At 35.5% G+C, this 18,125-nt stretch overlaps 1 protein-coding gene across 1 annotated transcript in view; it reads left to right on the plus strand.

Annotated features, from left to right (window-relative positions):
* Window positions 1-18,125, plus strand: part of DIAPH2 (diaphanous related formin 2) — a 650,570-nt gene that overhangs the window by 325,888 nt on the left and 306,557 nt on the right. Inside the window, exon 18 of the mRNA XM_021706787.1 lies at window positions 6,127-6,251. Coding sequence (XP_021562462.1) covers window positions 6,127-6,251 — 125 coding nt within the window. The remainder of the gene's footprint in view (window positions 1-6,126; window positions 6,252-18,125) is intronic.

Consider the following 18,125-nt stretch of genomic DNA (forward strand, 5'->3'; position numbering starts at 1 on the left):
ACTGTGATTGTTTTTTGTTATATGCATATCAATTCTCTTATATACTGTGTAATTGATGAGTCTTTCCATTCAAAGTCTTACTTAAACTATGTATCTTATATTTTACTTTTAAAATTATGAATTAAAGAAAATATGTCATTTTAAATGTTTTGAATGAAGATCAGGCCACTATCATATATTTGCTTGAAGCCAGGAAAAAAGTATATGTATATTTGTCAACTGAAGCAAGTTGATAAATAAGATTTGTGGGGAAAGTTTCACCTACATATAACTCAAGAGAGTATACTGAGCTTAAAAGGTTATTTATGGAGTACAAGGAAGAAAGCTATAATAAAGAACCCGATAGCTATAATTTAATTTTTAGTGTTATAATTCAGATTCAGTAATTCAGTAGCAGATGTAAAAAAATGAAATGAGAAAAAAAATTAAAGTGCCACCAGACTGACTAATCAGTCATTGAAAATGCCTGTAGTGGGAATTTACTCAGATAGAAAATGTTTGCACTGTCATTAAAGACTCCCTAATTTATATTAGTGAACTAATATAATGACAGGCACCAAAATATACCCTGAGGCTGAGGCTATGCAGAAGACAAGCATTTCTAACCCCCTTTGGTACTTAAATATTCTTGGTACTCCAGGTACCCTCATCTTCCTGCCACCTCTACAAATATTCTCTCTCTCTCTTTCTTTCTCTCTCTCACACACATACACAAACACACACCCTATGAAACAGTAAAAGTAAGATAGGCTAAGACCTAATTAAATAGTGAAATAATCATAAAATTAATTGACTCCCAACTCTTAAGATTGAACCAAATGTAATCAAGGCAAGTAGTCAGTCAGGTAAACACATGTTAATTCTTTCCTGACACTTTTTTGGGTTCTGTTATCTTTTAGACAAGGTTAGAAAACCAAAATGACTAACTTTTAAATGTCTCCAGAAAAATGCAGACTATTGCACAGGTTTTAATTTCCAGAAATATGCTTTAAATTTGGAACTTGCTAATATGTCTAACAAACTGGCTGTTCATTAGTATAATTGTCACTGGTTCCCAGACCTAAAATTCCACTCACTCTGTAAAACCTAAAAACAGAAAACACTAAGTTTAGTTCTCTTGATTAGAAAGAAGACCAATATTAAATCAGGCCATAGTTGTGGTATCAAGCTGCAAGTGTCTGCTTGTTTTTTACTTAGATTATGTCTAAATTGTTGTTTAATACTTGGTAGCACATATACAGTCGGAATTTTTATGTTGAAAGAAGGATGTAGAGGAGAGAATAGTGAAATATGAAACAAATATTTATAGATTACCTATGATATACCAGGTATAATGATTTATCAAGTCCCTTAACCTATACAACTACCCTTTAAGGAAGGTGTTATTATCTTCATTTTGCAAATCAGGAAATGAAGGCCCAGAGAAGCTAAGTCACTGGCTCACAATAACCCAACTAGTAACTGGTATGGTTAAGATTAGAACCTAGGTCTGACTGACTCCTAAAACCATTCCTGCCCAACCCAGTTATGTGACAGGTACATACTTAAGTAACATGCCCTGGTGCCAATGAGTGATGAAGAAGTAAAGATTTTATTTCAAGATGCTGGCCATCCAGGTTCTGGAGAACACTGCTTTACATTTACAGTTTCCTTAGAGGACATCACTTTGCTCATGTTATACCCCCCTTTGAGAGTAGTTCATACCTTATGGGATTTTTGTGAGGGTTAAATGAGTTAATATATAACTTACTTAGAATGCTGTCTAGCATGAAGCAAGCACTCAGTAAATGTCAGTTATGACAGGTGAACTAGTTGAAGAAACTGGGTATGTATAGGCTGGGTAGATCAAGATGTGACTGATATTTTTCCTGTAAAAATAGGTAGGAAGGAGATTTGATCAGTGTTGCTATGAGGCAAAATTGGGACTCATGGGTAAGAGTTCAAATAGGCTACTTTTAATTATAAGTAAATTAAAAATGTTCTGATGTTATCAACTTGTCAAAAATGGAATAAGACACTTAGGGTATAGAGAATATTCTCTTCCAGATGTAGTATATGTACCACCTTAAATTTCCTAGATACCCCTTCTTTGCCATTTCCCCACCCTAAATTCACTGGGCACCCTTATTTTCTATCTTCTACCTCCAAACCTGGGCTGCTTGCTCTCCAGCCAGAGTGGGAAGTTAACATCCCTTGAAACAAAATTCCACCAATGAAGGAACAGGAATTGTTAAGGAGCCAGCAAGTGAATGAGTTGCTCACTCCCCTCTCTAACCAACTCTTTTCAGTTACATGTGTTTTATCTGGAGACTAGGACTGACTGTATAATTTGTGGGGGCCCACTGCAAAAATTATTAAGCATTTCATTACAATGACAGCAAGGCATTAAACAAAGTACAGGACCTTCTTAGTATGAGGTTCTGTGTAACTGCACAGGTCACATGTCCTTGAAGTCAGTCCTGATGGAGACAACATGAAACACTAAACAACCGGCTGAATTTTTTGTAAAACTGTGACAAGTTTTGTAACCTCTTGTATTGGCTTCCCTTTTCTGTCATGCCTATTTCTCTGGGATTCTATCCAATTCTCACCCCAATCCGGCTTTAACAAGTATGCTTTATCTTAGGCCATGTTTTCCAGGAATCTAGACTGTGCCTTTGTGTCACCTGAGTTTTTCATATTTGAGAGAATTCAATTCTCAATTTTATGTCACTTCTAACTCAAAGATAGCATAATTCCCCCAATGTAAGGTTAAACACTTTATACGATGATATTGTTTATTTAACGCAGCCATACATTTTCTTTAAGCTAGGATTCCCAGATTATTACATCTTCAGTATTTTCTTCTCTTTCGTTCAGGCACAATATAAATAATTCGTTAGAGGGAAGAATGGAGGAGCCAAATAAGGAAAGGTGCCCCTTCCTTTTCTTCTTGATCCCATTTCCTCACTTTCCCATTTGTCTAAGCAGCTCCTGCAACCCTCCCTCCTCTGTATATTGTTAAATAGATTTCAACTCCCTGCTTCCTTTCTGTGCTCTTGTAACAATTGATATGGTAACTGAAAATCATTTTGATTATGTCTAGCCTCTACCTGCATTTTCTGTTGTGGAAGTGGACATAAATTTCAATGTGAACCACAACTTTTTGAAATATACATATTCATTCAATAAACACTTATTGAGTACCATATGTAAAGCACAGTGATAGGTACTGAGGAAAAAACAAAGCATGAGATATGGATCTTATCATTAAGTAGTTTTGAGTTTTATAAAGGTGACTGTGTTTATGTACATGAGACAAAAAAATCTAATTCAAAGTAGTAGGTGATATGTGGAGGTTCACTTGAACAAACAGGAAGTGCATATGAAATGGTTGAAGATTTGGAGTAGAGCTCTGGAGAAAGTTATAGAGGACTAATGATTTGATGTGAAATTAGGGAGACCCAATGGTCAGAAAAATATTGATTTATTCAGAATTCAACTTTACTGGATTAAAAATATTCTCTCTTGTTATTTGGGCTAGCTAGACTGTTGTGAGCATAGCAACTTGATTAGGCTATTTTTTGTAATGAACTATCAGAAAATGAAGTTATTATCATCATCCCCTTTTTACCGAGTGGGATTACTATTGTGAGCTAAACCTTGTCTTTGAACATATTTTGTTTATTACAGAAAGTTTGCATGAGTTTATTTCTTCAGTAGGGGAGGAAAAACACCTTTTCCTTCTACCCATTTGGGGTTCATTATCTTGGGTCCCTGTAACAAAAGGCAGATTATCAAGAGAAATGGATACAAATTTAAGGGTTTTGTTGTTGGTGGTGGTGTTTTGTTACATTTTTATTTGTTTGCTTTTTTTTTAGTTGAAGTCTCATTCTGTGGCTCAGGCTGGAGTGCAGTGGTATGCTCATGGCCACTGCAGCCTCGAACTGCGGGGCTCAGGTGATCCTTCTGCCTCAGCCTTCTGAGTGGCTGAAATCACAGGCACATGCCACCATGCCTGGCTAATTTTTTGATTTATTGTAAAGACAAAGTCTCGCCATGTTGCCCAGGCTGGTCTTTAACCCCTGAGCTCAGACAATCCTCTTGCCTCTGCCTCCCAAAGTGCTGGAATTACAGGCGTGAGCCTCCACACCCAGCCCAATTTACTTAAGTTTTATATGAGATGGGAGGGGAGGCTTCATAAGGAAATAAAGACCCTATAGTTAAATCTGGGTGTTTTCTATAGTCAATTTCCTATAGTAGATTTGATGAAGAAAAATGGAGAGTCAGAAAAATGTCATTGGGAGAAGAAAGGATATGAGCTATGTGTAATGAACTGTGGAAAGCTTAGCAAGGCCTATTTGTTCAGATTTCTCTCTATGTCCCATTGTCTTTGGAGATAAGGATGCTGATTTCCTCAGGGTATGAAAGGTTACCCCTCAGGGTATGAAAGGTTACCTCTCATGGAAGAGTCTTATGACCTGCTCCCAGGAAAGATCAGAAAGACCTTCCTATAGGTGCCATTTCTAAAATTCCTTCAGCTTAAAATACTCATTGTGTCAAGGCATTGTATTTAGGAGTATTGTGTCTTGAACCCCATCATATCCATGTTACATAAATAACATAAGTAACTAGTCAATTTTATATCTTCAGTTTTTCAATGAAGCAAATGCAGAAGAAGAAACTTTTTGGATAATTAGGGAGAGCATACCAGAAAAACCTAACTGAAAAAATTCAGTTTTAAAGTCAGAGAGAATGATTTCTTCCACAGCAAACTCATCCTTTAAATAAAGCAAGCAATGATTGCTGAACCATTAGCAAATTTTTGGCAAGACAAAATTCCTCTTAGACTATTCCAGTAAAGAATAATTTCAAAGCTTGTCAGATCTAAACAAATGGAACTAAATTGGACAGAGCTATTTAAACTGACAGATTAATAGAAAAAAAATTGTCTTTAGTGTTGGTGTTTGATTTTCAGTCTCTTGAACTTCCATGTATATTTAAAGTGATTTCTCTTCATTGAGTTATAAAGGTGTGCCCGTCAACATGATGAATTTGTATCAGAACAGTTTGGCTGAAATTTGCCAGGGGGTTGACTTTGCCATTCTCGAATTTTTCATTATAATGCTGGTATGTCTCTGAATAAGACAAACTTTACTTAAAAAAAAAAAAAGAATTGTAGTATTTTTCTATTTGTGTTTCATGGTCCTTTAATGAAAAGCACAGTGTTTTAGAGGCCTGAATTTAAAAACTAATGTCACAGGCTACCTATCAAATTATATTACCTCATCTTTACATTGAGAATCCTACCAAATGCTGTTGATATTGATAGAGCTGTCTTCATAAATAATTGGCAATCATATAGTAATAGAACATTTATAAAATAATTGCAAGTTGCAAGTTTTTTAAAAAGTACCTCATAAAAAGAAGGCATCATGAGAGATATGGAAAGTACATGTATTGAAGGGCAGTCTGGGTACAATACTTAAAATTATTAGTTGTCAATGAAAGAAAAAGAAAAGTGCAGAGAATGTTAGGGGTAATTAAAGCAAATAATAATAGTATTTGAGAGCATGCTGATGCTTTGTAGGCATGTACATGCATATGTGTTTGCTGGGGTTTGCTCTAAATTCTCTTTCTGTATCAACAGTTATTTTTCACATCTCTGTGAGTATGAAAAATACTTAAGATGGGAAGTTTCACTGGAGATGCTGGTTTATAAAAATCAAGATATTTCAACAAAAGAAAAAAATTTAACCTTAAACCATTTATAGAGCCAAGAACATGCATTAATAAGATCTCTTTGAACCTTAGTTTCTCTTTAATCTTCAAATTAGATTTTAAACAATGAAATATTAGGAATTCCATCAATAAATTTAAATAGAAATGGATTCATTTAAACTAATGGCTGAGTAAAATGGTGACATTTCCATATTACACATGATGATTTGGTATATTATATTACACATTTTTATTTATTTCATGAAGAGTAGAATTTTTTTGAGCAGTAATTCAGAAAAATGTGAGTTGATTTCATGGAACCATTTTCCCCACTTAAAAAAAGACTTTAACTGATACTGTTTTCTTTTAGTTGTTTTGTGGAACACCTGGTAAAATATTCTAAATGCTTTGCACATTGTTCTTTAGTTTCAGCTCAGATTCTCAAGAGCAACCTTGCAGCAATGGAACAACAAATTGTTCATCTGGAACGTGACATCAAGAAATTTCCTCAAGAAGAAAATGAGCATGATAAGTTTGTGGAAAAGATGACGATATCCTTTATTTATTTAAGCATCTTGTTTATTTGTTAGTTTCTGTCTCTGCTGTGTGTTACTTCTAGACTTACTAGTCTATTCACACTGTCTAGATAAATTTGTGCATATGCTGTTTTTATATTAGCAGCATAAATTTTGTTTCATGATGTTTTGAACCAGGTAGAGTAGGCAAGGGAACAATTAGATCAGGAAAAAAATGCCATTTCTCAAAGAAGAATTTCACTTGAAAGCCCATAAGATACACAAGGTAAGTCTTATGAGACATGATTAGACCTAAACAAAACAAAATAAAGAATATTCTTATGTAACCAAATGTTTAAAGGAAATGATCAACAGGAGAAGCTAATTCTTTTTTTGGTCTAAGTTGTTTTTTGTTTTTTTTTTCTTTGTGTGCTTATAATTTCTGAGGGCACAAGTGCATTTTCAAGGACAATCAGAGGCTAAGTAATATCAGTAGACTAAAAGGTTTGTGAGGGTTAAATGGATACATGGATTGGATGGGTAGATGGATTTATCAGTAGATGATTTATTTAAATAAATCGTAGTAGATATCTATATAACATTAAGCATTTCTTGCTAAATAAACATTTTGAAACCCCTATTTTGCATACAGTATACTCATGTAAATTACAATATATATATATATATATATATGAAAGGGGAACTTGAGAAATAGCATTTTGCTTGAAATGTTTATTGTTAAATCTGGTGTCTAAAGATAAAAACTACATTAGAGCTGGGTTGTTTTTTTTTTCTAATTTCCTATTTTGGTTTTTAAAAGTTAAAGCCATATTCTCCTCCTCTGAGTTTAAATAAATATCTTGAACTACAGATTGATTCACCATTTTATATCTTTAGAGGGAATAAATACTATAAATTCTTTATCTGATAATAAGTAAATTCTTTCAACAGTTTTATGGCAGTCACCTTGTTTCAAGGTTAAACCTGTTGCCTTTTTCTCCTCTGATATGCCTTCTTTTCTGCCCAACTTGGAAGTCAAAGTGTTGAATTTGAATTACTCATGAATGACAATTTAGATTTATGTAAAAAAAATTTTTTTTTCACTCTTAGTGTTTTGGTTCATGAATTAATACTGTTTTGTATGGTTCTTTAGTGATTCTGAGTACTTTCATAAATACAAATGTTGGAAACATAAGTCTGTGAGTGATTAGGGGCAGGGAATCCTCAAAAATACCTTGAGTCGCTTACCTGGCCACATTGGGATACTTAATGTGAAGGTTTCATTTTATTGCTGATTAAATTTGTTTTCCCCGATATGGCATATTGTCCTGTGGCTGGAAGCACCACCTTCTTTTTTCACCTTTTGCTTTTGGTTCTTGCCTCATATATTTGAATTTAATTCCTGATCCCCTTGTTCTTTTGAACATTTTCTTCTACAGTTGGCTTATGGCCACACAACAGCTTGCAACATTGAGTCTTTGTTGCTCATTTAGAAAAAGGAAAGTAATTTCAAACCCTCGTGAACTTGGCCTGGACTCCTTATTTTATTTCTCTTTATGCAGGTAATTAAGCACTTTAAAATGAAAATCCAGAGCCTTCTGTATCTGTATGTTATAGATGAATGGTTATTCTTCATTTAAGTGGCATTAAAGTGTGACTATTTTTTGACAAGGGGATTTAAAACCATATTAAAATGTATGGGACTGTTACTTTACATATCATAGTTTTTAAAAAGCAAAATAAAATACACAGCAATTTATTTCAGTTAAAAAGTGAGCATATTGATTTGAGTTGGTTAAAAACTACAAATTAATGGATTACAACTTAAATTATTCTTGCGTTGGAAGACTCCTTGGTCATTCATTGAGTGTTTCAGTCTTCTAGAAAGAGACAAGCAAAATGTATAATCATCATATATATGTTATGTGAGTTCTGGTGCCTACTTAATATTTTTTTCTACCCTTCTGGAAATTCAAAAAGAGAAGGATGTTTTCTTGTGGGATACTTGATCCTGTTTTAAATTTAGAACCATAATTCCATTTCTAGTATAGGATTCTTTGTACTGGATGATCTTTCCATTGTTTCTATCCCCTGCCAATAAATTGTTTTGCTTCAGGTCACTGGCCCTTTAAATTGAATAACTAGGGGCATTAGTTTCCCTTAAAAGTAAGCTTACCTACTTAAACAGTAATCTCTCTATAAGGACTGTGAGTTCAAAAACTGAATAGCACTCCCATACCTCTGGGCTTTCAGAACAGCAACAGTGCTACACTTAGCAACAATGACATGATGGCAACAGAGCAACTGAGTATGCAAAATGAATCTTTACCAAATCTCCAAGTTGGGTTATGTGCAGCCTATGTTCACCTTTACTCTTTGCAAATTTTGATTGAACACTTATAATATTCTGGACATTGCCAGGCCATAAAAATACAGTAGTACGCAAGATAGAAAACTCAGGCAGCTGACAGTCTGGCATTTACATGCTTTCTGTCTTGCTGTTCCTATGGTAGAATTATGCTGGGTTTGTTAATGAATTAGTGTATGCCCATCACAATGCCTACCACCTAGCACAGTTTAGGCACTCAGTAAATATGTGTTGAATTACAGAATGTTATAGCTAGAGACAATGGAGAACATCTAGTCCTAGTTCCTGCTTTTACTTAGCACTTCATAAAGGATATTGTCAAACAGTGATAGACTGTGCTTATAGTCATAAAATTTTTTTGCATATAAATCTCAAGAACTTGAGTGCCATTGAATCACCTTTTTAGAGCATGCTATAAAGTATAATCAGTTTTAGGAAGGAGGATCCAAAGCTTTTAAAGTAAATGTCAAAAAAATTGACCAAAAAAAAAGAATAAAACTTCTCCTGTGAATGGAGTGGCCCAAGCTATTTCCAGCTTCCTGAAGTCAACAGCATTAGAAAGAAACTCATCACCTCTGATTTCCTTTCTCTACTCAAAACTGATTGCTTGTTGTGACTCAGAGAGAATTAGAAAGTGTAGGGGAAAAAAGATTTCTCTCCTCACCCATCTCAGAGTTCATGGCTGATATCCTATAAGAAAAGAGAATAGCATACACATTTATTTAAGTTTTACATGACATGGGAACCTCCATAAATGAAGACTCAAAGAAACGGGAAAACTATGTATTTTTATGGACACTTGTGCAGAAGTGTGATTGGAGAACAAAAGAGTATGATCTAATGGTAATTAACTGGGGATAACTTAGCAAGGCCTATTTATTTGTTCAGATTCTTGACCTCTCTACATGACATTGTGTCTGTCTGGATATAAACTGTCACATAAAGGTCTTCAGATGAGGAAGGAGAAAGAAAACCAGGGAATTTTCTTTTCTGGGTTTTTATGGGCTGCTTCAGGGAAGAAAGAGTGAAGGAAACTCTAGTTTCAATGTCTACTTCAGGAGAGTGGGGGCAGGAGAAAGTCATAGAGACCTTCCGGCTTCTGCAGTTTACTTTGCTTTTCTTTAACTTAAAATACTTAGTATGCCAAGTGCTATGGTTTCAATGTTTGTGATCCCTCCAAAACTCATGTTGAAACTTAATCCCCAATATAAGTGTTAGGAGATGGAGCCTAGGCAACCCCTTTGGGTCCCCTCCTACTGTGGGAGCTTTTCTGTCCTTTCAATAAATCCTGCTTTCTAAAAAGAGAGAGAGAGAGAGAAAGAGAGAGAGAGAGAGATGGAGAGATGGAGATGGAGTCTTTAGGAGGTGATTAGGCCATGAGGGCTCTGCCATTAAGGATGAGATTAGTGCCTTTATACAAGAGTTTGAGAGAGACAGAGAGTTTGACCAACCCCCCCCCACCCCCACTTTTGCTCTTTGGCTCTTTCTGCCTTGTGAGGACACAGCAAGAATGCACACGCCTTCACCAGACACCTACTCTGCTGGTACTTTTTTGAGTTAGAGTCTCACTGTTGTCACTCAGGTTGGAGTGCAGTGGCACGCTCATGGCCACTGCAGCCTCTCCTGCTGGGCTTAGGCGATCCTTCTGCCTCAGCCTTCCAAGTAGCTGGAACTACAGACACATGCCATCACGCCTGGCTAGTATTTTTTGTGATTTATTGTAGAGACGAGATCTCACCAAGTTGCCCAGGCTGGTCTTGAACCACCAGGCTCAGGCAGTCCTCTCGCCTCGACCTCCCAAAGTGCTGGGATTACAGGCTGAGCCATTGTGCGGAGCCAAATATTTTGCTTTATAGCAGCACAAATGAACTAAGAAACCAAGGTACCCGATTTTGGGGTATCATTTCCATACCCCATCAATGAAATGAGTAAAACAAAACTAATTTTATAAGATTCCAAAACTGAGAGAAATGGAGAAATTCATTAATCACAGGAGGAAGGTTCTAGAATTAAGGGGGATGATCTACAATGGATATAAAAACACTATATAGCGTGAAACCCACATTTAATAATTTAGATAACCATGTGAAGAAATTAGTACTGTTATCATGATTTTTTAAAAAGTATTCTTTTAGTATTCTTTATGCTATTGTGTTCATCATAATCATAGTATTGGAAGATTTTGGTTCAATTGTATAGTAAATTAAAGAAGCTATACTAGCTTCTTAGTAAATAATAAAAATGATGATAATAGTCATACCCATTTATCAAATATTTACTTTGTGTCAGCACTGCCTAATTTTACATACTTGATATTTTTGTTAATACTCTCATTTATCAAATGAGAAAATTTTCCATATCTGATGATAAAATTGACCACAGTTGTCCCTGTGTCATTGTAGTGAGCTAGGATAACTTCTACAACTTAAAATTGTTTGCCATAGTCCTGTTGTTCTTAATTCATTAATTTCTAGGGGTCATGTTTTTGTAGCTTTTTAGGTTACCAGAAATTCTGTAGCATGTGTATGTTTGGCACCTATTGCAAATATTGGTATAGTGAGGTTCAGAATTACATTCAGTTTTCAAAAATAACCTATACTTGAGAGATGCAAGAGGGAGTGCTATATGAATAGACTCCTTACCAGTCTTAGGCCTCTTCTCTTTGATTTGATGTATGTTACATTGACATTATAGGTAACATTGCAATTTTTTTTTCTTAGCCAGTAGTGTGACTGAAAGAATTTTTCTTTTGTAAGGGAGAAAAAGTAGTATCTTTTTCTTACCTATGGCAAGGTTCATAGCTGATAACCACATAACAAAAGACAGATTGACAGAGAAAAGCACAGCAAATTTATTTAACCAAAGTTTTATGTCACGTGGAAGGCCTTCAGAAATGAAGACCCAAAGACCCAGGGGGAAAATTGTGTATTTTTATGCTAAGTCTGACATAAGAAGTAGATGGTTGTGGACAAACATGATTGGACAAAAAGGAGGATGATCTAATGGTAATAGACTGGGGGCAGGGGGTACTCAGCAAGGCCTGTTAGCTCAGATTCTTTTCTGTGTCTCTGTATGACATTATTTCTCAGATATGGGGCAAGTTGCCTGTCATATGAAGGTCTTCAGTGGAGAAGGAAGGATCTCAGAGTGACCTTCCTTGGTTTTATGGCTTGTTTCAAGGGATAGGAATTTTAGTTTCTATGACCTGCTTCAGGGAACAAAGGAGGGCAGGAAGAATAGGAGGTCCTCAGCAAGCCAAGGTGCCATACTTTGGGCTATCCTATTCTGAGCCCCAGCTCTTTCTTTCTTATTTTTTTAAACAAAGCATCATTTTTACTTATCACTCTTTGCTTTTTCTGACAGGAAAGAAATCTGTTCTTAAAAGATCTGTTCTTCTTAGACTTTCGAATGTGTATTGTGGTCCATTTTTAACACCTTAAAGGATCTAAAAAAAAAAAAGCAGCACATTAAGCACAATGTTGACCTTACTGCTTATATCCTGTTGACAAATTCCTTACCACATTTACTCACAGAGATTTTGTCAATGGCAGGGCTGTCTGATGCCCAAAATCAGCTTAGCTTTTTGATTGACTGCTGGCTAAATCATTTCCCCAACTGGAGGACAGGGAGTGCCTGAGCAACAGAGGCACCATTAACACATTGACAAGAAAAGCTGACAGAATGTTAATGACATTAACACCCTGTCAACTAACTATCAACACCTGGGATTTCCTCATAGTATGAGGCAAGTCATTTGAAGTGGTTACAAATCAAGTTACTGAGGAAGTACATTATCCTTTTCAGATAATTAAAAAAGGATTTGGAGTCTTCACTGCGCTACCATTATGCAAATTTTATTCTACTTTTATTTATTAAAAGAAAAATTTTTAAATAGATGAAAAAATTCACAGAGTTACTATTCAACCACAAGTAAGTTATCACCTTTGAGAACATGCCAATAACAGGTTTTAGGGAGATGATGATCCATACTTTGTATAGTAAATGTCTAAAATTGACAAAACAAAAATATAAAAACAATTCTCAAGAGCAAATCTTTTTTAAAATCAGGGTAGTCATTTAGATCATTTTCTGGCTCCTGAAGAAAAACTGAGAACTTTAGACTTGTTGAAACTAGACTGGAGGAAAGTTCACCACCTCTGATTCTCTCTCCTTGCTCTCAATTGCCTGCTGGTCTCAAACTCAGAAAACTAGGAAGTTCAAAGCAGAAAAAAAATTTTTATGAGACTTTTCAAGGAGAGGAGGGTATAGGATTTAAAGAAAAGTGGGGGGGGGCGTGGTCAGTTATAGAGATAATGCATACATTGAGAAGCAAATTGTTTTTAGAAAGCCATATGGGGAAAATAATGCTTTTTTAAAAAAAGAAAGACAGACCCGCCTGGGCAACTTGGCGAGACCACATCTCTACAATAAATCAAAAATTACCCGGGCGTGGTAGCACACCCCTGTAGTTCCAGCTACTTGGAAGGCTGAGGCGGAAGGATCGCCGGAGCCCAGCAGGTCGAGGCTGCGGTGACCGGGAGCGGCCACTGCACTCCAGTCTGGGCGACAGAGTGAGACTCCAACTCAAAAAAAAAAAAAAAAAGAAAGATGAACTTGTAGCATTCTTTGAAATATGCACACTTTACAATGGTATTGGGAATTTTTAATTCAATTATTTGTACTTTCAATTAAAATAGAAGGTGTAATCATTTATGGTAATAGTAAAATTTAAAATGCTAATAATATAGTAATAATAGCAACTGCTTTCAAAGAAAATCAGAACCAGACAGAAGTTAAAACAGCAAAGACAAATTTTATTTAGGAGCAATTGCAGCAGAAGAGAGACCTCAGCATACAATTGGGCTGCATTCTGAATACAACAAAGGCAAGTGGGGATTTATAGCCAAGAAACAGGGTTGGGGTTAGTGGATGGAAAATTACTAGAAGGAGATGTCAAGGAGAAGGGGGCTTCTGGCTAAACCAACTTGATAGAATTCTTGCTGAAAGCAGACCAGTGTAATAAGTTATGGAAGGTAGGAGAATTTGACCAGATATGGAGGGTAGTCAGATACCAAGGGTAGAGAATAAGGAGTTTGATCAGATATCAAGGGTGGAGGATTTTTGCTAAACTGATTCAGTGGAATTCTTGTAAAACTGGACTGTCTGGGCCAAGAACTGAGCCTAAGGGTGAGGCCTAGTCAAAAAGGGAACTCAGAGGAACCTGACTAAGATTTGGTTAAAGAGAGAGTCTTTGGCACTGTTTAGTGAATATCATTAGTTAGCCATTATGTAAGGAAAATATATCAACAAACATATATTTGTCTATTTCTCTATATTTTTCAGGTGACATCCAAAGCAATCCTATGAAGTAAGTACTATTATTGATCTCATGTTAAATATGAGAAAATTGAGGTTATAGTGGTTCAACAATGTACATGAGATCACATAGGAATTATTTACAGATAATGAGAATCAGGATTCAAATTTTGGTCTTTCCAACATCAAGCCTTCTAACCATGGTATTGTACTGCCTCCAAGGTCAGATAGGTTGGAAAATCTGAGATAAATTCTACACTTGTGCCCTGTGAAGCTGTTTCTTGTTTGGTTTTTTTTTTTTATTATTTTTTTCCAATCTCAAATGGGCAAATAAATGTTTGAAAGAATTTTAAACTAATTTAAAAATTAGCTGCTTACTTATACCATCTCCTCCAGAAAGTCTTCTCTAATCACAGCAATCAAAATTAATTTCTTCATTCCCTGTCTTCTCATAACATTTTAATACTTTTGTAGTGGCCAAAAGTTCAATCCGAGAGACCACCAAGAGCCAATTCCGATGAAAGTTCACGAGGGTCTTTATTTGCAAGCTTGAGCCTGGGCCTCTGTGGACAACCGACACAGCAGAGTACATTCAGAGGCTCTGATTTCCTTAAGCAGATGCCTTTTATGCTTTTACACAAAGGGAGGAGGAGTTTGGGGGGCTTTCCAGTTTTGTTACCATTTAATTGGGTAGTAACCTCTGGTGGTTAGCTTAATCGTGGAGGATTGGCTAGCCTAACTCAGGCTGACCTTGGCCCACTAGCTAGGGAAGTTGCAGAGACATCTGGAAACTTAGGTGATTACCCCCTGGCACCTGATTGGTTGTTGCTAAGGGGAAAGTGAGATAAGGGAAGGGATTGAAGCTTGTAACCGGAGCTTTGCAGTTTTTTCCCATAACTGAAACTTTAAACAGCTACAGGTTATGTTTTAAAGCAGACAACTAAAAATGACTATGCTATTGTCCACAAGCTGATTACATATTTATTGGGTTATAGCATGCTCTTAACCTAAGTCTATGGTATACTTTATTACGGTCCTCTCACTTTGATTATTGTACTTGCTAGTTTGACTATACTCTGTGTATGTCCATGTCTGTTTCGCACACTGGGTTATATACTCTTTTGAGATACAGATTCTGTTTTATCTTTGAGTACTTTACACCAAGCCGAGCACAATGCTTTATAGAAAGTCAAGTGCTAAATAAATGTTTATTTAAATAGATTAGGGTTCGTTGTATAATGATTAATACTAAAGTTAATATTCTGGTAAGTAAACAGAATATTAGCTTGTTATTCTGGCATAACTTCAGTTTAATGAAAGATAGTAGCCTAATATGTATCCAGTGTTATTCCTTTATCATGTTTTATTTTTAAATGAAGATATTGAAAATTATGTTTCAACAAACTCTTAGAAATCACTTTATTAAAAAACTATCTGAATGGAGTATTTTTTTTTTTAGGATGTGTTACACAAAAATTTTCTTTTTGAAGAGTCTTGCTTGTTTGAAATTCAGCCTGGGGCTGGGCTCGGTGGCTCAGCCTGTAATCCCAGCACTTTGGGAGGTCGAGGTGATTGGATTGCCTGAGCCCGCGGGTTCGAGACCCACCTGGGCAACTTGAGGAGACCTCATCTCTACAACAAATAAAAAAATTAGCCGGGCGTGGTAGCGCGCGCCTGTAGTTCCAGCTACTTGGAAGGCTGAGGCAGAAGGATCGCCGGAGCCCAGCAGGTCGAGGCTGCGGTAGCCGGGAGCAGCCATTAAACTCCAGTCTGGGTGACAGAGTGAGACTCCAACTCAAAAAAAAAAAAAAAGAAATTCAGCCTGGAATTACGTAGACCGTGAGCTACATTTTTCAAACTTTATTCAGGGAATTGATAGACATTTGGTACGTGATGCTAATGACGAGAAGAGAATATATTGGTCAGTTAAAGGGTGCATTAACCCTTCCAGGCCACAAGAGACTCATCTGTGAAATCATCTTTTTCAGAACATAAAATGGAACTTAATTTGTCTGAAAGAGTTAATGTATCCTCAACCTGACAAATTCTCTTCATTCTCGCCAGAAGCTAAGTTTTAAGAGATGTAAAAACATTTCTGTGGGATTTATTCATTTTGAGTAGAAATAATATTTAAAAACAGCTCAAAAAAATTAATGCCCCAATATGATTTTTTGTGTATATACACATATACTAGAAAACATATAGCATATACACATATCTATTCATAGAGAATAGAGAAAGATAAAGTCATTTGGTACTTATGAGATCATAAATTGAATATCATAGCAATTAATCTGAATTTGTTTCCTTTTGCTTTGATTTAAAATTTGCTAAAACGTTTTTAATTATGAAGGGCACACATAGTATTTAAACATGCATAGTTTATAGGTAATAATAGTGATATACTTTTTCGAGAAATATACTTGTAGCAAAATCTCAGTCATGTACTGTTTTCATAATGTAGAAAAATATATCAGTATCTTTTTCTGTAAGAGGAATCTGTTCACTTATTTCTAGTTAGGATCTGTTTTATGTATAGCTTATGAAAAGTATAGCAAGTAAACTTACCTTTTCATTGAATGTTTCCTGCTCTTCTGCTTTTAAACTTTAAGATAAAGGAAGTGAATTCATTTTATAAAGTGAAGACTGAAAGAAATGCAAGAAAGAAAGTAAAATATATTTAGTAATTATGTAATGATATTCTTTTGTGTTTCAAAGGTAAGATAGGATATTAACCTATTACTTTGTCCCAACTCATTAGTGAAGTTAGAAATGGAAATAAATATGTGACTAACATTTGTGGCAATTATCCAATTGAATTTTCATGATGGGAGTGTACATATACCTAATAAGACATATATTTATAGAACTATAATCAGCTTGAGAGGATTACATCTGAGCTACTCATTTAAGATTAAGGGACTCACCAAAGATGAGAAAGGAAAATAAAGAAGTTATATCAAGCTTCCAAAGGTCATCAGCGAGAAGTAGAATAGGAACTAGTCACCAACTGATATTGTCTGAGTAGAGAAAAGGCATGAGTACTGAGTTGACAGTGATTCTGAAAGGTGACAGTAACAACCCTCTTTACCTCATCAAAAGCAAATATTTAGTAAATGTCTTTCATATCTGCCAAGGCAGCAGCAACTCTGTTCAATTACTGATTCTCTAGGTGCCTTTATCACAGGCCTGACTCAGAACCTATATGAAAAAGTATTTTCAAACTTTAATGTTCTTAAAAATGCCAAATCTTTTTCTTAATTCAAATGAAAAGATATTTGGACTGGGTATCAATAAACTTAGTCACTAGCCTTGGTCTTTGTGATCTTAGGAAAGAGACTCTGTTTACCCATTTGTAAAACTGAAACAATAATACTTGGCTTGCCTACCACACATATATTGTTGTTAGGATTAGGTATAACAATGACTTTTAACATGCCTTTTTGTAAAATGGAAAATGTTTTGCAAAATGGAGTAACCATGTGAAACTGTCATTTATTTACTATTCTGCCCTAAACCTCATAAACAGGAAATAAAGTATTTTCCCCAAGGAAAATCTTCTTTATAATAAAAACACCGGGTAGGGGGGAGGGTCGGTGTGGAGGGAAGGGGGGGAACCATGGTCTGCTTTTGTCCAGCCTCATTTTATCTATTTTTTAAAAAAAATTTAAGTTCTACGTAAGTTTGCTTTTTGTTTTTAGAATGCTAAAGAAAAGGTACATTATTGAAAATGTAGTGAATGCCTATGGCAGAATCAGGATGCTAACACCTTATTTTTCAAGGAGTGTCCAAATGTTCAGTGTTTAACAAATCCTGACCATTTTTACTTTGGTAGGAAAGAAGAAAAGACAGCAAATGGAATTTGAAGATTCTTGCATACTCCATGAAAGATGATATTCTAAATGTTCTGACACCTATAAAATAAGATTAAGGTATGTTTCCTGCTTTCAGGGAAGAAGGTAGTCAGGTAAAACTGACAGAAGACAGCCGCAAACAATACACAAAGATTTAATTGTTAAATGAATATAGTACTAGCTAAAAGTGCAATAGTCATTTTCAATATTCCTCATCATATTTTGGTTGGTGGGGCAACATTTCAGCTTTGGCCTCAGTTGGAAATTAACATTGCAATTTTATTATTTTGTTGGAAAAGTATTCTCAAACCAACCAAGAGAACCAAATGTAAAGTTAAATATAATGCACTTTGTTTTGAATTAGCTATCTCT

Source organism: Carlito syrichta, unplaced genomic scaffold (genome assembly GCF_000164805.1).
Source record: "Carlito syrichta isolate Samal-C Ts95f unplaced genomic scaffold, Tarsius_syrichta-2.0.1 Scaffold316004, whole genome shotgun sequence".
Taxonomy (NCBI): Eukaryota; Metazoa; Chordata; class Mammalia; order Primates; family Tarsiidae; genus Carlito; species Carlito syrichta.